Source organism: Hyperolius riggenbachi, chromosome 6 (assembly GCF_040937935.1).
Source record: "Hyperolius riggenbachi isolate aHypRig1 chromosome 6, aHypRig1.pri, whole genome shotgun sequence".
NCBI lineage: Eukaryota > Metazoa > Chordata > Amphibia > Anura > Hyperoliidae > Hyperolius > Hyperolius riggenbachi.
In genome coordinates, this window is record NC_090651.1 from 283,148,765 (window position 1) to 283,170,545 (window position 21,781).

General features: G+C 42.0%; 1 protein-coding gene across 1 annotated transcript in view; it reads left to right on the plus strand.

The window, feature by feature from the left end:
* Positions 1-20,771, plus strand: part of SIK2 (salt inducible kinase 2) — a 212,251-nt gene extending 191,480 nt beyond the window's left edge. Inside the window, exons 10-15 of the mRNA XM_068240935.1 lie at positions 2,207-2,450; positions 4,747-5,034; positions 5,656-5,810; positions 8,527-8,637; positions 14,027-14,118; positions 17,866-20,771. Of these exons, the coding sequence (XP_068097036.1) occupies positions 2,207-2,450; positions 4,747-5,034; positions 5,656-5,810; positions 8,527-8,637; positions 14,027-14,118; positions 17,866-18,424 (1,449 nt within the window). The 3' untranslated portion in view covers positions 18,425-20,771. The remainder of the gene's footprint in view (positions 1-2,206; positions 2,451-4,746; positions 5,035-5,655; positions 5,811-8,526; positions 8,638-14,026; positions 14,119-17,865) is intronic.
* The last annotated feature ends 1,010 nt before the right edge of the window (positions 20,772-21,781 follow it).

The window sequence follows — 21,781 nt, forward strand, 5'->3', positions numbered from 1 at the left end:
TTTTATCGGTTTTATATACTTTTTATCGGTCTACAGAAATGTTTTGTGCGCATATGAAGTTATTTTCCACCATTGCAAACACGTAAAGCATCAACTGTTAGCAAGACAAACATCTCTGTTTGTGTTTTGTAGGGCGGTGCTTATTGCACTGGAAATGTGAGGTTTGGAATTTCTTTATTAGACGACGTGCAGAATTGGGATTTCATAAGGGACGCTGTAGAGCTAATTATTTCATTGATGTACTGGTAGCCTGCACATTCCTCCTGTGAGAAGGCCACAGCATGGACTTCCAGTTTAAAGGAGAAAGCAATTATGTTGGCATTATCAAGGCCGGAAAGGAATGCTGCATTGAAGGAGGCCCCCTCTGGTTTTGAAGTTCATAGGATCAGCTGCTCACAGAGGCGGCTTTCCTCTAGAACGGGTCTTAGTCACATCCTGGAGAAATGATTAAATTCCCAGGTCTCTGCCACGATTTCCTGCATGGTTTTCCTACCCTGCCAAAGGCGTTGTTGTCATGTCTTGCTGTTTTCAGACCAGTCTGACAGATACAGATCAGCGGCTTTCAGTGTAACAGGTTTACTGCTAATTGCATGTGCTGAGTTAGCACAGCACAACTAGTTGACCTTAGTGATCACGTGACACAGTCGTCTGTCATCAAGAGCCACTGGGCGACTGCAATTAGCTGTGGGTAACACATGGAGTCCCTCACGTTTGCTGTGAAGGCAATTAGCTATTCGGCATCACACATATGCGCTTCCTCACATTAGTTACAGTTATATTCATTATGGCCGTGACATTAATTGCAGACTAGGTCCAGGATTTACAGATTTAAGTTACAGATTGCATTTTTTTGTATACAGGCCTATTCACTGATGATTTTTCACAGTCCATTAAATTCCTTCCTGTTTGTACCGTTATACTAGGAATCTGGAGGGACAATCTGTTTGTTTAGCTTGGGGTCAGTTTTTGCTTCATGGGTGAATGAGGAATGTGGAAAAGAATTGGTGAAAATAAAAGTTTTCTTTTTATGACAGAAGATTAGTGTGTGGCTTTGGATTCAGTTTTTGCTAGCTGCACCACACTAGTATTTGTTCCGATTCTACTGACAGGTGACTAGCGCAGGATAATATAGGGGAAATCTGTACTAAGAATATCAAAGGAACCTTACAGAAACAAACCAAATCCTATCAGTTGCAAATTCTTTTTCTCAGGTCTAGACTAACCCATTGGAGCTAATGCATCAACAGCTGTACAGAAAACTGGAGGGAGCTGATAAGAATATATATATATGTGCCTGTGTGTGTGCATCTATCTATCTATCTATCTATCTATCTATCTCTGCCTTTAATGGTAGTCTTTAAACAACTGGTATGGTAAGAAAGGATGGAACAGCAAGATGTTGGCTGTGTGAGGCAGGGTCCAGTAGACCATTTCTTCATAATAGCTAATCTAGGCCCATATGCAATAAACGTGTTCACCTGAGTTTTCTCCTAGGAGATAATTTTTCATCTTCTCTTTAAAATAACTTGCAACTGCAAAAGTATCAAAAAGTACCGTATTTTTTGGACTATAAGACACTCCTGACCATAAGACGCTCCTAGGTTTAGAGGACAAAAACCACTGGGAAAAAAAGTATATACTAAACCTTGTGCATCCATGGTGAAGGTACGTCATGCCCCCTTGTACATCTTGTGTCTCCCTGTGTCCTCCTCTGTCCACCTTGTGTCCTCCTTGTGTCTTACTCTATGCCCCTTTGTGTCCCCCTTTTGACCTCTATGTCTCCCTGTGTCTTCGGTTTGTCCCCCTGTGTCCTCCTCTGCATGGGCACAGTACAGAGAGTCACTGACATCGGCAGGTCTTATTGGCAGGACACAAGCCAGGAACTCCCTGCATTTGGACTATAAGACGCAGTGACTCTCCCCCCCCCCCCCCACTTTTTTTTGTCAGGGGGGGGGGAATGAGTCTTATAGTTCAAAAAATACAGTACGTGGAAAAGTACTATTGAAATCATTTTGAGTACCGTATTTTCTTGCTTACTGGTGGTTTAAAGGGCATTTTATTGAGAAGGTGTGAAAATATCATCTAGGAAACAAACTCAGGAGAAAAAGTTAATTGGGTATGGGCCCTAGTGTTTCATGGCTTATTCTGCTATACGTGTAGGACAAACTCAGTATTGTTTCATCTCTTAATCTTTTTCGTCTTCCAGGTAAATGGCTGTCTTTTGGATCCTCTGCCCCCTGTGACGATGCGGAAGGCTTGCCAGTCCTTGCCATCCAACATGATGGAGACCTCTATTGACGAGGGTATAGAAACAGAAGACGACTCTGAGGATGATCCTGCCACAACCTTTGCAGCATTTCAAGGCAGACGTAGTGGACAGAGGCGGCACACGCTGGCAGAAGTGACCAACCAGCTGGTTGTAGTGCCCAATGTGGTATCGGATATGGAAGGTGAGCTTTATGTTGTTTGTGTATTTGATTATCAATTCTATTGGGTTTTTAAGTGAAAGAAACCACCTTCTGTGTACAAGCCTATGTACACATGGAAATGGCTGATGCAGATTGGTAAGTTCTGTCATTTTTTTTTTTAATAGTTGTTCCACAATTAATGTAAATCTCAATACTTCATGCATCATAATATGAATCTCTTCTTTGGATTTAATCCTTACATTGGAATATAGCTTCATAATTAATATCTGTGATTTGTGACTTTACCAGCACTGTAACTTTATCGTTTTGTAATATTTTTTTTTCTTTTTCTATATAGCTCAGATATATCTGTTGAAATTGTCTACTGTATTAAAAATTTATTGTACTGTAAAAGTATCATCATTGTTCCTGTAATGCAAAAATGTACATGAAAACTCCAATAAAAAAAACGTACTTGGTTAATACGTTGTAAAAAGGTCTTCTACTGAGACACAAAAGATTACACTGGGAGCAATATGTCCATGGAGCTTGTTGTATAAACTAAGGCTTGCTCCTGCCTCGTTCTGTGCTGTCTCAAGACCAAAATCAATTATGCAGTATGGTTCCAAATACATTTTTATTTGCCCAGTATGACGTAATTATTTTTTGCACGTACAGCAAGCAGGGAGCAAGAGGACAATAACCTTAATACATTACAAAAAAACAAACAAACCAAGAGTCCAGATGAGCGATATATCAGAAATCAATGAGTAAACAATGCAGCAGTAACAAGGAGTCGGCAAGCAGCGGCAGCCTAAAGCGGAAAGGGGGGTGGGATGATCTGGGAGGCAGGGGCGTGGAGGGAGTTGAGGAGCTTGACTGCAGAGGGGAAGAAAGTCTGCCTGTGCCTCGAGGTCATAGTGGAGATGTCCTGAAACCTCCGACCTGATGAGAGCCAGGTGAAGAAGCGATTGCTAGGGTGGGAGGGATTGTTGGCTATCTTCATTGCTCTGGAGCTCAATCTGGAGTTGTGGATGAGGTCTTGTGAGGAAGGGGGTTTCCCAATGATTCTCTCCGCTGATCTGATGGTCCTCTGTAGTTTTGTATCTGTTGCTGGCGGAGGAGCCGGAGTGCAGATCAGGATGGATGAACAGAGGACAAGAGAGTTCAGGGGGTCCCTGGCTTACTTTTGCCCCAGGGCCTCATTGTAGCCAAAACCGGCCCTGGTCAGTAGTTGGCCTTTAATTAGCCTTTAATCATACTACTACTTATTAACAAATTATTATTATTGGATATTTTAAGCAATGTTAATAGGGATGCTTGCTAACGCAAATATCAAAGTAGGAAAGTGAGATGAAAATGCTTAAAGTGAACCTGAGATGAAGCACCCTCATGTATTTTACCATATATATCAGTGGGGACATTAGAGAAAACGCCTACCCTGCTCTCTGTTTCATTCTTCACTGCTCAGCCTGCCTGTTATCAGCTCTGATAAAATCCCCAACTGAGCATTATGTCTGGCTTTGCTCAGGAATCATTATAGCCGAGTCTGTCTCTGATGTCTTTTCAAGCCCAAGCCTGCCCCCTTCTGGCTCTGCTACAATGACTCAGCTATAATGATTCCTGAAAAAAGCCAGACTGAATGCTCAATCGGGGATTTTATCAGGGCTGTTAACAAGCAGGCTGAGTAGTGAAGAGTGAAATAGAGAGCAGCGTAGGTGTTTTCTCTAATGTTCCCACTGATATATATGGTAAAATACATGAGGGTGTTTTGTCTCTGGTTCTCTTTAAAAAGTATTTTAACAGTTTTATAATAAATTGAGTTCTCCTTCAGCGGTCTTCACAAAAATCTCACTGAGATTCCTTGATGAACCAAGCCTATAATCCTTATTGGTGTTACTAGTGCCTGCTACATATATCATCAGTGTTCAAAAAATGTGTAGGTCTGCGTTAAAGCCTAAAATATAAACAGTTAACATTCCTGCAAGTAACCCATTTTACATTGTTTTGTATGTTCCTATTTTATTTTTTATTAATTTTTTTGCAAGGAAACTTATTCATTTACATTACTTAGCTGTTTGCAAACAAAATAAATATCTGAATGTATTTAGAATCTAGCTGACAATGTGTATACATTGACCTGAATGTGTACACATACTTGTGAGTCTTTACCAATTCTGCTTATACTCAGGCATATTTTGGAATAAGTGATGTAATGTCAGCTCGGGTTATTGTTCCAAGCCTAGTTTGCTAATTGTTGGAACTTGGGATATGCAAGTATGAGATGCCAGAATAAGGTTTTGTTTGTTTTTTACCCAACTTCAATTTTCTTTTACAGGCACACACTTCAGTATTGGAAACAACCCTTCTCTGGGAAGCGTAGACTCGGAATATGACATGGGATCTATTCAACTGAGTGACCTCAATTTCCAAGAAGACTCTGGGGCTTTGAACGAAGTAGCCCTGGCCAACCAATCAGTCACTAGGCTAACACCACCATACATAGGTCTACGACCTACCAACTTACCCATGCCAGCTATGGCCTCCCAGAAGCGGGAAGCTCACAATCGGTCTCCGGTCAGTTTCCGAGAAGGTAGACGGGCATCTGATACCTCTTTGACACAAGGTAATTTTATTATGTTTCATTCTATAGTGAAAAATATATTTTTATTGTTTGCTATTGCTGTAAAATTCACTTTTATCACATAAAAAAAAATATTTAATAAGCCTGTGAATACTACAAGGACTTTTATACAAGATATAACATTACTGTAGTCAACTCACTGAAAACACTTTTCTGATTATCTGCTATTGACTATTGCAAGTAGCACATTGCTATTGTACGACATTACACTATATTATTAAGTAAACTGGTGTTTTTGCTAATGATCTGCAAGCAGTAATATATGCATAGAAAATCCACACGTATGTAAATATGTGTTATGGATTGTATAAAATACACAATTCGTTGTTGTTTTTTTCTGTGTTTTTTACTAGACCAGTTCATTATTATGTTGGTGTAAAATATTTTTAGAGCGCTACTGGATAGTGAGAGTGTTTATGAAACAGTAAGTTAAATGAGAACTGCATCAAGATTCATTTATTTTTAGAGTAAACAGGAGTAAGGTTTGCAATTTATATTGTCCCAAAAATATTCTTCTGCTCAGTGTGGCCACACTGATAGGGTCACTTTAACGTTTAATTACGAATCTTCTGGAATTTCACAATTTCTTATTTTGAAAAATAGGAAGTGTGGCATTTCGTCAGCACCTTCAAAACTTGGCAAGAACCAAGGGTATCTTAGAGCTGAACAAGATCCAGATGCTGTACGAACAGATGGGACCCACCGAAGATCCAAACGTCAATGTACCTCACCACCTCCATGATCTCAACAATCCACAGGTATAGTGTAAGGCAATGTTGGGGGGAGCCTGTAAGAGGGAGACTGCTATTCAGGGGAAGGATTATAATATAGAATTAAACATCTGACTTTATGTTTAAAATACAATACTTGTTAAAACTTTGTTAGTTATAGATACAATAGGAAAGGGTTATAGCTTCTGTCAGGTTCTTGCTGCTTTCTGTGTCCCTGTTGGGAAGATTCTCCTCCCTTCCGATCCCTCAGACCTCTCTAGCTTGAAGGTGAACCCTGGAGGTGAAGGGTGACTGTACATCAGGGATGTCAAACCGTCCTTCGAGGGCCGAGGTCCTCACACATTTTTGACACAGCTCAAATTAATTGATGGGACTGAATCTGGAAGGGTGTGGTCCATCAGGTAAAACACATTCCTTTCTTTATCAGTCCATCCTGAACATTGGCATGGATCTGGCCCTCCAGGCTAGAGATGGGCGAACAGTTTGGCTGTGTTAGCCGAACTGTTCGGGCTGCCCAATCTGTCATTTATCTATGCCTCTTACTACTTCCGGGTCGCAATGACCCGGAGTAGTACGTCTGCGCTGCCCGGCGGAGCGCGTCCTAGCGACGCGCTCCCGTTGCCGGGCACTTTCTGCGCATGTGCGTGACGTCATGAGTGACGTCACGCACATGCGCAGAAAGTGCCCGGCAACGGGAGCGCGTCGCTAGGACGCGCTCCGCCGGGCAGCGCAGACGTACTACTCCGGGTCATTGCGACCCGGAAGTAGTAAGAGGCATAGATAAATGACAGATTGGGCAGCCCGAACAGTTCGGCTAACACAGCCAAACTGTTCGCCCACCTCTACTCCAGGCCTGCAGTTCGACACCTGTATTGTACATGGAGGACATTTTTCTTTAACTAAAACAAAAGTTTGCCTTCTTAAAACAGAAAGTATTTGCAATTTTTACAGTTGGAGTGAGCTCTGAGATTTCTCCCACAATGCATCACTGCTGAATATGCAAATCGTTCTTTTTTTTTACATGTAAGCTAAACACACCTCCAGGTCAGCTTGTTAAAGTGAACCAGAGACGAAGCACCCTCATGTATTTTACCATGGAAATCAGTGGGAACATTAGAGAAAACACTTACCATGCTCTCTGTTCCATCCTCACTGCTAAAAGTGTCTGTTATCTAGCTGAGATAAGAATCCCGGACTGAGCATTGATTCTGGCTTTGCTATAATGACTCAGCTATAATGATTCCTGAGCAAAGCCAGCAGGGGGCAGGCTTGGACTTGAAGACAGCAAAGAACACAGTCTCAGCTATAATTATTCTGTAGCAAAGCCAGACCGACTGCTTAGTCGGGATTCTTATCTTAGAGGTGATAACAGGCAAATTAAACAGAGAACAATGTAACAAAGAGCAGATTAGGTGTTTACTGTCATGTTCCCACTGATTTATAAGGTAAAATACATGAGGTTGCTTCATCTCTGGTTCTCTTTAAGTATACAGAGCCACAATAATCCATAGCTTTAGATGACGGTCTGGTGGCGTCACCTGCTTGTCCCATCAGATCAAGGGGTGTATTTACTTAAGTTTAATACAATTTACAATGCATGTAAATGTTATTGGGTGTTGCGCAGTTTGCGTAACTCATTCACACAAGGCATGCATACTTTGGCACCCCATAAAAATGGCGGGCGCCGGGTCCGCCTGCTTTACAAGCTGTGGCTATAGATAGCAGGCATGCTGAAATTACTTATATTCTATTAATGCTATTTTGCACCCCTTTTTACACACACCTTTTTTTATGTGCCTTTTTTAATGTACAGACCTACGTAGACATTTTATATGTAATGAAGTGATGGAAATATGAACTAAAAGCCATATCAAAAATTTTCCAACCCATGCCTATAAAGTAATAATGTGCAAAGTCTTCACTGAAAATCTAGTATGGTTTCCTTTAAAATACATCATTTATAGAGTAAGGATACTCGTTTCCATGTAATAGACAAGGCATCTGTGATTCCAGTATTTGCAGACAGAATATTTGTCCTAGCTCATCACTTTTTGAGATGAGAAAGAGGGACACTTAAGCCACACCCATGCCATACCCCTGATCATGCCCCCGCCACACCCCTTGACACACCCCTAGACACGCATACCATAAAGATTTCATGAGAAAAATATGTTGTTTTATAATGGTCCTTTCTATCCTGGTTCATTTTTTTCATATTAACATTTTAAAATTAGTAATATGAATGGGAATAAAGTTTAGAGTCAATCAAATACATTTTTAGTAGAGGAATATATATATATATATATATATATATATATATATATATATATATATATATATATATATATATATATATATATATATATATAATATTTACATAGAAAGAAGGACAAAGTCCTGAAAGAGGGACAAATGAGGAGGAAAGAGGGACAGGGCTCCCAAAGAGGGACTGTACCTCCAAAAGAGGGATACTTGTGAGCTATGCATCATACTGCTGACAGTTTTACATTCACTTTGGAAAGCAGTCAGCCAGCAATAGTCTATTATTCTGATTTAAACTTGAGAAAGGTGGAGTGAGATTGGTTCTAACGCCTTGCTGTGCATTATTAATAGGCTTTCGGCAGGCTGAGTGTTTAATTGTGGCATGCTATTGCAAACTGTTGGTAACAGCGCAGTGTAAATGATGTCGAGCATTAATTTGTAACGTAAGAAAAATAGACTGATCTGCTTCTTCTTACAACAGGATATGTCCTCACAGCTTCCAAATATGGCAGCATTCCCCAATGGCATGCAGCACCAGTTACTGTCCAGACGTCAGAGTCTGGAGACGCACTATTTACAGCACCGACTGCAGGTATGGCTGTCGTCTGTCCACTGTTCAGATATACATTCACTTGTGTATAATATCCCACCCACCACCTCCTGTTTCTTCCTCTGGTGAACATGAGATGACATAACACACTTTGTACAACAGCAAACATCATCCACACCATAGTGCTGCTATTTGACCCTTGCAGCTTGCCATTGCCTAGTGGAAAATAGAAGAGTAAATGCACATCTGAGGGCAGTGTGAGCACTGGCTGGCAAGACCCATGAATTGTGGTGTGCCGGAGGCTTTACGGAAACCAGTGTCAGGAGGAATATGGTGGTTTCTGCTGGCTGGGATACTCACCTTCTCCTGTATTTCTTTGGCTTGCTGAGCTGTAACTTGTGCATATTAGGAAAGCCAAAGTCAGGGCTCCTGATCCAATCAACAGTAGCAGTCTCCATATTTCTCTCATGATTTAGGATTTTTAATGTGTATGACTTTTTACATACAGAAAATACTGTACCTTGGGAAGGGGGAAGCATCTGGATCCTAATGAAGCTTCTCCCATCCTCCTCAGCCAGCCTGATACAGCGCTGGCACCCCTGAACAAATTGCAATAACATTCACTGCTGCATGCAGAAATAGCCGAGCTCAATCATGTCCACTCTACTGCGCATGCAGCTCCCGCCTATGCAGTAGAGCGGACCCAATCAGGCCCAGCTATTTCTGTTGGAGCCCGAGCAAAAAGCCACTAGTGCACCTGTGCGCAGCAGCAACAAGCTGACGTTTGGGGCTCCCACAGCTGGGGGAAGCCTCTGTAGGCTCCAGAAACTTCCCCCTCCCGTTAGAAGTACCCCCTAGGAGTACTTTTGTTTTCCGTCAGGTTCACTTTAACCTCCTTGGCGGTAATACCGAACTATGGTCGGGGAGGAAAACCGCAACTAAAAGCAGTAATCCTGACCTCTGCTCGGGGTTGCCGCCGGCAGCTGAATGCAGAGCAATGCGCGCAGCGGGAGCGTTTCTACATACCTCCCGGTGATCCCGATGTCATTCTTCCTCTTCTCCAGGGCTCTGCTTCCTGCTGGTGAGATCGCCGGCTGTCGTCATCACGACAGCCGTCAACTTCACTTTAGAGTTGCAGCGTCACCCGGAGGATGGAGGCATAACTGCAGCGCTGGAACCAGGGAGGTGAGTGATGGAATTACTGCTGCAGATCTCCCTGGCAGCATGATTTTTTCCAGGTTTTAGGGTCTGAAAGGATGCAAAAACATTTCACCGCTTTTAGATCCTAAAATCTGGAAAGAATCATAACGCCAAGAGGGTTATGCAGTCCCTTATATTACACAGAAGTGGTAAGTTTGTACAATCAAGATCATGAAAGGCACCTTTATACCACACATTATGTATGGATAATAGATTGTAGACCTGTAACTACCAGATGATAGCGGTAATAACTGGAATATATACTGTACTTGGCTAAGCCAACCAATTCTGTAAAAGTAATGTACAGTGGTTTGCAAAAGTATTCGGCCCCCTAGAAGTTTTCCACATTTTGTCATATTTCTGCCACAAACCTGAATCCATTTTATTGGAATTCCACGTGAAAGACCAATACAAAGTGGTGTACACGTGAGAAGTAGAATGAAAATCATACATGATTCCAAACATTAAAAAAAAAAAAAAATAACTGCAAAGTGAGGTGTGCATAATTATTCAGCCCCCTGAGTCAATACTTTGTAGAGCCACCTTTTGCTGCAATTACAGCTGCCAGTCTTTTAGAGTATGTCTCTACCAGCTTTGCACATCTAGAAACTGAAATACTTGCCCATTCCTCTTTGCAAAACAGCTCCAGCTCAGTCAGATTAGATGGACAGAGTTTGTGAACAGCAGTTTTCAGATCTTGCCACAGATTCTCGATTGGATTTAGATCTGGACTTTGACTGGGCCATTCTAACACATGGATATGGTTTGTTTTAACCATTCCATTGTTGCCCTGGCTTTATGTTTAGGGTCAGTGTCCTGCTGGAAGGTTACCCTCTGCCCCAGTCTCAAGTCTTTTGCAGACTCCAAGAGGTTTTCTTCCAAGATTGCCCTGTATTTGGCTCCATCCATCTTCCCATCAACTAGTCTGATCAGCTTCCCTGTCCCTGCTGAAAGAGAAGCACCCCCTGAGCATGATGCTGCCACCACCATATGTGACAGTGGGGATGGTGTGTTCAGAGTGATGTGCAGTGTTAGTTTTCTGCCACACATGGCGTTTTGCATTTTGGCCAAAAAGTTCCATTTTGGTCTCATCTGACCAGAGCACCTTCTTCTACATGGTTGCTGTGTCCCCCACATGGCTTGTGGCAAACTGCAAACGGGACTTCTTATGCTTTTCTGTTAACAATGGCTTTCTTCTTGCCACTCATCCATAAGAGCCAACTTTGTGCAGTGCATGACTAATGGTTGTCCTATGGACAGATTTCCCCGCCTGCGCTGTAGATCTCTGCAGCTCGTCCAGAGTCACCATGGGCCTCTTGACTGCATTTCTGATCAGCGCTCTCCTTGTTCGGCCTGTGAGTTTAGGTGGACGGCCTTGTCTTGGGTAGTTTTACAGTTGTGCCATACTCCTTCCATTTATGAATGATCGATTGAACAGTGCTCCGTGGGATGTTCAAGGCTTTGGAAATCTTTTTGTTGCCTAAGCCTGCTTTAAATTCCTCAATAACTTTATCCCTGACCTGTCTGGTGTGTTCTTCGGACTTCATGGTGTTGTTGCTCCCAATATTCTCTTGGACAACCTCTGAGGTCGTCACAGAGCAGCTGTATTTGTACTGACATTAGATTACACACAGGTGCACTCTATTTAGTCATTAGCACTCATCAGGCAATGTCTATGGGCAATGACTGCACTCAGACCAAAGGGGGCTCAATAATTACGTACACACCACTTTGCAGTTATTTATTTGTAAAAAAAAAAAAATGGAATTTTCCGTCCACTTCTCACGTGTACACCACTTTGTATTAATCTTTCATGTGGAATTCCAATAAAATTGATTTTTGTGGCAGTAATGTGACAAAATGTGGAAAACTTCAACGGGGCCCAATACTTTTGCAAACCACTGTACATGTTGTGCTGATAGTTATTTGCATTTTTAACAGAAAATTTGGTGGCCTGTGGGGATATTATTGTGATCCTGTCCACATCTACTTCTATACCTGTCTATTTAAAACACACACACACACACACACACACACACACACACACACACACACACACACACACACACACACACACACACACACACACACACACACACACACACACACACACACATATACACACACATATATATACACACACACGCACATATATACACACACACACACACACACACACACACACGCTTACTCACACTTTTATACACACACACACACACACACACTTACACACACAATCCATCTCACTCACACACACTTACACACACACAATCGCACTTACACGCACACACACAATCACTCTTACACGCACACACACAATCACTCTTACACGCACACACACAATCACTCTTACACACACACACACACACTTACACACACACACACACACTTACACACACATACACACTTACACACACACACTTACACACACACACACACTTACACACACACACACACACACTTACACACACACACACACAATCACTCTCTCACACACACACACAATCACTCTCACACACGCACACACGCACACACTTACACACACACTTACACACGCGCACACACACACACTTACACACGCGCACACACACACACTTACACACGCACACTCACACACACTTACACACGCACACTCACACACAATCACACTTACACACGCACACACACACACACAATCACTCTTACACACACACACTTACACACACACACACACCACACTTACACACATACACACACACACTTACACACTTACACACACACTTTTATACACACACACACACAATCACTCTCACACACACACACTTACACACGCACACACTTACACGCACACACTTACACACGCACACACACACACGCACACACGCAATCACTCTTACGCACACACACACACACGCACACTCACACACAATCACACTTACACACGCACACACACACACACAATCACTCTTACACACACACACTTACACACACACACACACCACACTTACACACATACACACACACACTTACACACTTACACACACACTTTTATACACACACACACACAATCACTCTCACACACACACACTTACACACGCACACACTTACACGCACACACTTACACACGCACACACACACACGCACACACGCAATCACTCTTATGCACACACACACACACACACACACACACTCTTACACACACACACACACTTACACACACACACACAATCACTCTCACACACACACTATCACTCTCACTCTCTCACACACACACAATCACTCTCACTCTCTCACACACACACACGCACACACACACACGCACACACACACTTACACACGCGTGCACATACACACACGCGCACACACACGCACACACACACAATCACACTTACACACGCACACACACACACAATCACACTTACACACACACACACACACACACACACAATCACTCTTACACACACATATAATCACTCTTACACACACACACACACACTTACACACACTTACACACACACACACACACACTTACACACACTTACACACACACACACTTACACACACACACACTTACACACACACACACACACACTTACACACATACACACATACACACACTTACACACTTACACACTTACACACTTACACACATACACACTTACACACACACACACTTACACACACACACACACACACACACACACACACACACACACTTACAAACACACTTAAACACACACAGACGCACACTCTTACACACATGCACTCACTCTTACACACTTACACACACACTCACTCTTACACACACACACACACACACACACACACACACACACTGTGTACCTTTTTTGCTATACCGTGTAACATTTACGGCATATTTAATACAATGAGGTTTCCTTAGCGAGTTTTTCTGTGCCAGTGTAATTTCCCTTCAGTGTCTGAATGATCTCACATTGCATCACCGCTGGGTGAGGGTACAGCTGCAGGAAGGTTGTGACCTTCTTGGAAATAGTCACATAAATTGCCTTTACTGAGTGACATGATTCCTGACTTCCTGCTTCTCAGCTCAGTACCCTGCAGCCAGCGTCTGAATTATTGCAAGATTGCTTTATTCCCTAAAAGCGGTGCTGATTTGTGTCACGGAGGACGTGCTCCTGAGTTCACATCAGCCTTTCGCTTTCTTTAATGTGCTGTTACTGATATGACTGCTAATGGTTCATGTTATCACAAATTCATTCTTTCTCCCTTACAGCAAGGGAATCTGATGGTGAAAGCTCAGAACAGCTGTCCGCTATACTGCAAGGAGACTCCCAGGAGCTTGGAGCAACAGCTTCAGGAGCACAGGTTAGCAGAAGCACCACATCTTATCTCACACTCAGCCTGTAGGGTGCTCTTCTGTATTAGGCCACAGCTCTAGTGGGGATGGTATACTATGTCAGGGAGGTCCATTATCACTTGTGGTAGGCCTTACCTATTCCAAAGCTGAATCAAGTAGACAAAGGGCAGCCAAGTGGGTCATGTATAAAGGTAAAGGATAATGAAGTGAGAGGGATATGGTCGCTGCCATATTTGTTTCCTTTTAAACAATACCAGTTGCCTTGCATCCTGCTGATCTATTTGGCTGCAGTAGTATCTAAATCACACACCTGAAACAAGCATGTGGCTAATCCAGTCAGAAACATATGATCTGCATGCTAGTTCAGGGTATACGGCTAAAAGTATTAGAAGTAGTGGATGAGCTGGACAGCCAGGCAATGTGCATTGTTTAAAAGGAAATAAATATGGCAGCCTTCATATACCCGTTAAGCCTTCCTCCCTTTTGTCAGTAGGAACAACCCTTTTTCATTCTTTCTCTCTGGCAGGAAACACACTTGACTGATTTCGTGCGTGTTTTCTGCACAGAAAAACTCATGTTAATCAATGGGCTAGTTCACACTTAATACGTTGTTCGCGCGCAGAAAAAAAACTCACATTCTGCATGATGACTGCACATTTTGGCAGTTCTCTCTATCAATTACATGAGCTGCTGTGAAAAAACGTGCGTCTTTTCCTGCATAGAAACACACTTTGTGCATAAAAAGTATGCAGAAAAACGCGCGCAGAAAACTGAAAGTCAAGTGTGTTCCCTGCCTCCATGTTTGGAGGGGTCAGACACAATTTGGTAGAAAGAGGTTGGACTTAGCACAAAGGGAATAAGCTCAATATCTGCTTTTCTTTATTGGTTCCATGCTTTTTTCATCAAAATGTAGTATAATTTGTTAACAGCAGAGTGACATTTTCAGCATACTCTGTGGCAGACCTATTTGGGAAAGCCTCAGCCATCTCATTTCATTCTGAAGGCGCAGCCGTGCACAGTTCTAAGCACCTTGAAATGAGTGTTGACCAATCTTAAATTTTCAGGCAGCAGATCACAGAACATGTAACTTCATGTAACATGCACCACAGCTGGGTGATATGAATAAACACCTCAGAAAAGAGGCCCTGCTTGTCCAGATGATATACTCTGGAGTGCTAGTTCTCATGCTCTGATCAGCAAGTCCCCTGCAAGCCTCAGCACAGACCTTGATGGCCTGTATAAGAGATGAATGGTTTACCTTATAATATTTTAGTTCATCATCCATTGCACTTCAGGTATTGAGGATTCTTGCCTTTTAATCAGATGTTACTGCCTTTAAGGGACAACTACAGCAATAGGGATATGGAGGCTGCCATATTTATTTTCATGCTGTCAGATCTGACGAGATGTTTGTTTTAAGTGTGTGATTCAGACCAAATAGATCAGCAGGGCTGCCAGGCAACTGGTATTGTTTAAAAGGAAATACATATGGCAGCTTCCATATTCTTCTCACCACAGTTGTCCTTTAAGGTATCCTGACCCTGTTATTCTTTAGAGGTAAGTGCTGCAAAAGTGCTGCAAACTCTTCCCACTTGTGTAAGCATTCATGTTTAAGTCTGCATCAGGCCAAAAAGCCCTCTCCTGCTACTTGTCTGCATGCCTGACGCTCATCTGAGGTCTTTGACTGGCTATACTTTCCATAGCCTTCCGTCTCAGACGTGACACACACTGGTTTCACAGCTTAAAATGAACCAGAGACGAAGCACCCTCATGTATTTTACCATATATATCAGTGGGAACATTAGAGAAAACACCTACCCTGCTCTCGGTTTCATCCTCACTGCTAAAAGTGTCTGTTATCAGCTGTGATACGAATCCCCGACTGAGTATTCAGTCTAGCTTTGCCGGAAATTATTATTGCTGAGTCATTACAGCAGATCCACAAGGGGGCAGGGTTGGGTTGGAAAGACACCAGAGAAGACAGACTCTGCTATAATCGTTCCGTAGCAAAGCCAGACTGAATGTTCAGTCGGGGATTCTTATCAGAGGTGATAACAGTTAGATTAAACAGAGAACAATGAAACAAAGAGCAGGGTAGGTGTTTACTGCCATGTTCCCACTGATTTATAAGGTAAAATACATGAGGGTGCTTCGTCTCTGGTTCTCTTTAAAGGGGAACTTAAGAGAGAGGGATATGGAGGCTGCCATGTTTATTTCCTTTTTAAGCAATACCAGTTGCCTGGCAGCCGTGCTGATCCTCTGCCTCTAATACTATTAGCCATAGCCCCTGAACAAGCATGCAGCAGATCAGGTGTTTCAGACTTTAAAGCCAGATCTGACAAAACTAGCTGCATGCTTGTTTCTGGTGTTATTCAGATACTACTGCAGAGAAATAGACCAGCAGGGCTGCCAGGCAACTAGTATTGATTAAAAGGAAATAAATATGGCAGCCTCCGTATACCTCTTACTTCAGTTCCCCTTTAAGAGCCTGTTATTTATAGCTTGCTCTTCTGCCTTTCTCTGCATTGAGATTGTATAACACTCTAGACCCACGTAGTTCTATATTTGTTTTATTCACTCTTTCATACAACTTCATCCAATTTTGGTTAAGTTACATTGTATTTTACCACATCTCTATAGTGAAATGTTCTGTCTGACCAGCTTCAGTATCTTATGAAGGGTACTTTCACACTGCACCCATTGCGGTGCGCATCCTGAAATATAGGATCACAGTGCAACAGTGTTGGCAACGTGTGATGCAACGTATACAGACCATAGACTTGTGCTTACACTACAATGCCTCACGTTATTCTAAAGGAAATCATTGTACAGCAAACACACCAATGTGGAAGTACATTTGTAATATTTTGTTCATTGCACTGCAAGGTATGTAGTGTGAAAGGACCCTGATGGCTGAGAGTGGAGTCAGCACACCAAACCTGCATATGCGGTTTGCCTTGGCGATTTAGACGGTATTGAAGTCAGCTTTTTCTGCATTGGTCCTTTCCATAGTCCATCCAGTTCCGGTTTCCTTTAGCAAACCTTTTAATCGCGTGCCTTAAAGAAAAACTGAACCAATGAAAAAAAAAAAGGGTCTGATACTTACTATGGAGAGGGAAGGCTCTGGATTCTATTGAACGTTCCCTGACCCATCTCGATCCTCTTGTTCCAGTGCTGTCATCCCCGTTGAATGTATTCAACCAAATGCTCGAATACATCTTTGGAGAACTTTGTAAGGCTTCGAGAGAACTTGTGTCTTTGAGTTCTCATGAAAACGGGAAGCTCTATACTGTGCTTGTGCAGTACAGAGCCACCTGTCTTCGGGAACATGCATGGAGGTGGCGTAACTTCACTGGGGACAGCGGGGGAGACGAGAACACCAAGAAGGGACAGGGAAGGCCTAAAAGGATCCAGAATCTTCCCTCTCCGTATGTATGAGATTTGCAGATTACAACTGTCGTAAAAGAAATATGGAATTTGCCATTGAGGATCTTAAAAAAAATAAATGCTACTTTCCTGGCTGTAACATCATTTTCCTATGATACTTCTGAAACCTCTCACCTAGAACAAGTACATACTTTTCCAGGTGAGTGACTGAGCAAATCTTAGAACCAGGACACTAGAATTTAGAATTTTTCCAGAGGAGGTCAGCAAAGACAGCTTCCATGATTTCTATATTGTAGATACATGTGTAGATATTTATAGAATTTTAGGTAAATGAATTATATAAGTGAATAATGCTTTCAATCCTACAGGCTACACCAGAAGCGCATGTTCCTGCAGAAGCAGCCACAGCTCCAAGTTTATTTCAACCAGATGCAGATCGCAGAAAACCCCTATCCAATGCAAGGACAGCAACTCCCATTGTCGCACCAGGAACCAACACAACAGACCCAGTTCAGCCTATCGCAGCCACTGAGTCCTGTGCTGGAGCCAGCTTCTGATGAAGTACAGTATGACCCTTTTTTGAGTCAGTATCATAAGCTGCAGTCTCAGCAAATGCAGCACATGGTACAACCTAGCCAGCAACAGGTGGTAACGCAAATGCACATACCGCAACAGCCCATACCGTATGGGTACCAGACCTGTGAATTACCAGCAGTGTCACCACAAGAACCAGAATATACAAACCAATGCCAGTATTCTATGACTTCAGTTCAACAAGGCAATATGGCATTAAATGAAACCCAGGGTAGCCCTACGGGACTTGATCCTCAGTCATCTTATGAACCCTTAACCCTAAGTGAACCCTTTGACTGTGAGATGATGGACACTGTTGACTCACAGCACAGTGGCTATGTTTTGGTCAACTAGCCTTATCTCAGATATGTAAATCTGAGCCAGAGCAGTGAGTTGAAACAAGGGTAGAGTCAGATCTAACTTCATTTTCTATCGGTCCAGCTCAAGCAAGGATCTCTTTGACGTTGCTGCTGTCATGTGATCCAGCTTGTAAATCTGAGTTTTATTGTTGGATTTTCGTGCTAGAGGTCCAAGATCCTTGGAGAAAAGTGAAAAGTAGATAGGCGTATCTCCTTGAGAAGAAAACACTGGACTTTCTGGAAGCACCAAACTCAGCTACTAGATCAGTATGCTGGTCTTCCGAGGACCAACACCATGGAGCTGTCGTAAGACGAAGCACCATCAAAAGCAATATAGTTTTTGTCTTTTTTTTTTTTTTTTTTTTTGTCAAAGAAAGTTTGTACAGTGATCTGAAAAATCACCATCACAGACTTCTATTACAACGGACTTTAGAAACTTAATCTAAGCTACTGAGATAGGCAACAAGCACCTTTCCATAGAATACTGAGACGCTGAGAACTCTTTCTAGTTAGCGAATTCATCACTACTGTTTGGAGTGACTTGTGTTACACACTGACATTTCACTAATCTAAAACTATGGTATGAAGGACTAGATGAAGGACATAACCAAAAGCTTTGTATTGCTGAAGGACAGTCCAATATTGACAGGGTGGAAAATATAAGCTTCTCATCTTATGTGGACGTTGTTGTTCTCATGATAGACGTTTTGTGGTGGAACGGGATGACTGTGTCATTAACCGTGGCAGATTGTGAGGACATTCTGATGTTGCCCCTGCCACAGACAAAGGAGATTACAAGACGTGACAAAATTGTTACAGAACTGTCCCTTTTTAACCAGATGAAGAAATGAATAATAATCATGACTGTGTTTTCAGGTCACAGTAATGCTGTATGTTGCTGTTTGTTGATAAAGCTTTGTACATTTGGTAAACTCTTTAGATTTTAGTCAGGAAAACACAAAATGAGCTACAAACTGTGTAACGTGTGGTAGTTGTGTGCCTTTATGGGTTCTTTTTCATAATAGAGTATACTTTTCTTTTTTGGAGGAAAAAAAGACAAAGTTAGAGTATACCCCATTTCTATCAATGCTACATCCAAAGTCGATTCAGAGTTTGTGTGTATGTACGTCTGTTCCACTGTGTGGAATGCAAAAAGCGTTTTAATGTGTTTGATTGCTCATGTGTAGAAGAAAAATGTTTAAAAAAAAAAAGTATTATAGCAATATTTAATTCTATTTAATGTCATGAACTGTTGATATTAACCATGGCAATGGATTTTTTTTTTTTCATGAAGATGAAGTGATGGAGTAATTATAACCCCAAAAATACAGATACCCATGAATCACATGTGGGTAGTGTTTAATACAGGTTGCCCTGGCAACAGCCAGAACCTGGAATTCAGTATACCCACAGATTACTCTTTCACGTTTTGCACTTTCCGTAAAGTTAAGAGTTAATATAGCCATAAAGTAAAAGAATGTTCCATTACATCAGCAAATGGTATGTGGGAAGAGAAGCCAGTAGTATTAAATAATGTGCTTTAGATTGACCTGACTTGTTCATTCTCAGCCGTTAACACTAATATAAACTGACCACGGTTTAACGCATCTCCCGGGCTATTGATGTTAATAGTGCAAATTTAACAAACTTAGTTTTGAACAACCGCGCATAAGCGTAAGGGCTCATTCACACAAGGACAATTTACGGGTGTTAACCACTGGTCGCCGGTGATCGCTAGCGCTTTAAAAAGTGCTAGTGTAATTAGAAGTATATGGCAGTGATCTCACTGCCGCAATCTCCAGCAATTCGCGGTAAATGCAAACACGGTGTGTACAACACTTTTTTCGTGATTTTAGAGCGATCATGATTGCAATGTAATAAAAACCGGATCCCGTTCACTCAAAAATTGCGAAAGTGTCCAACAAAGAAATGTGTTAATCGTGATAAAACCCCATCACAAAACGCTAGCTATTTTTCTAGCGTTTTACGATCCCCAGTGTGAATGGGCCCGAACTGTTCAGGCCTAAGATTATTACACATTAGTGTGTGCTGCCCTCCAGCGCAGCTGCAGGAGCTAATCTTGTAGCATTTGTTACTATGGGGGATGACCAATCAAATAGAAATGTGACTTGCACAAGAGTTGCACACTCTGTATTTCAAGGTGGTAATAAATCTGCAAATCTGTCCTGACTGTCATCATCCTCATTGGCACTATGGGCAAAATATTGGAAGGTACAAATAGAAATATTCTGGTGTTAGTATTTTAAAAGTGAAATGACTATGACATCTGCAAATTGGAGCTACCATTTTTTTTTTTAATAAAATATCAGTTCCAAAAACTGTTACTTGTTTACATTGAGTTTCATTTAAAAACCTACAATGTACAGCATAAGGTGGCTAAGGTTGGATTGCGGAAGGGTTTTTGCTATACTTGGGCTCACGGCCAAATGTGGAAGATCTGAACTAGCAATACACAAGTTTTATTTTGGATGCAATGTTTGTTGTGCTTTGACTAAATAATTTTGGCCCTTTCGTTTTAAGTGTGGAAAATATAATGCCCATGTGCATTTAAAGGACAACTGTCATGAGAAGAATATGAAGGCTGCCATATTTATTTCCTTTTAAACAATACCAGTTGCCTGCCTGCCCTGCTGATCTATTTGGCTACATTAGTGTCTGAATAACACCAGAAGCAAGCATGCAGCTAATCTTGTCAGATCTGACAAAAATGTCACACATGCCTGATCTGCTGCATTATTTTTCAGGGTCTATGGCTAAAAGTAGATGTAAAGGATCAGCAGGATAGCCAGGCAACTGGTATTGCTTAAAAGGAAATTAATATGGCAGCCTCCATATCCCTCTCACTTCAGTTGTCCTTTAAAGGTACCAGTGAATACTGGGTTATTTTCTCTTGACCTTGGCACTTTCAGCAGCGTTACAATTCAATTGGTATGTCTGTGGACTATCACAGGCATTAGTAGTCTCTCTGCAGAACGTGGGTACAGGGTGCTAGCTGGGTTGGAACTTTCAACTGTTAACCATGTGTTTACCCCTGTAATACAAACTAAGTTTGGTCAGTCCAGCAAGTTCATGGGCGGGTTGTGAATGTGCAGTAATTGTCTCACTGTTACTATTCCACTTTTGGAGGTTACACATAACTTGTACCTGTGCACAGGCCAACTTCATGTCACAAGTATCAGGCCTAACTTATGCTGGTCAGTTTACTTGCAGAGAGCAGTTACATTACAAGTATGAAACTCACCAAGCTCCGTTCATAAGAGGCAATAATTACTAATGCCCTAATTCAGTATCGGGGAGTTCCATGAGCACAGTCCATATGCTCCTTGTAGGC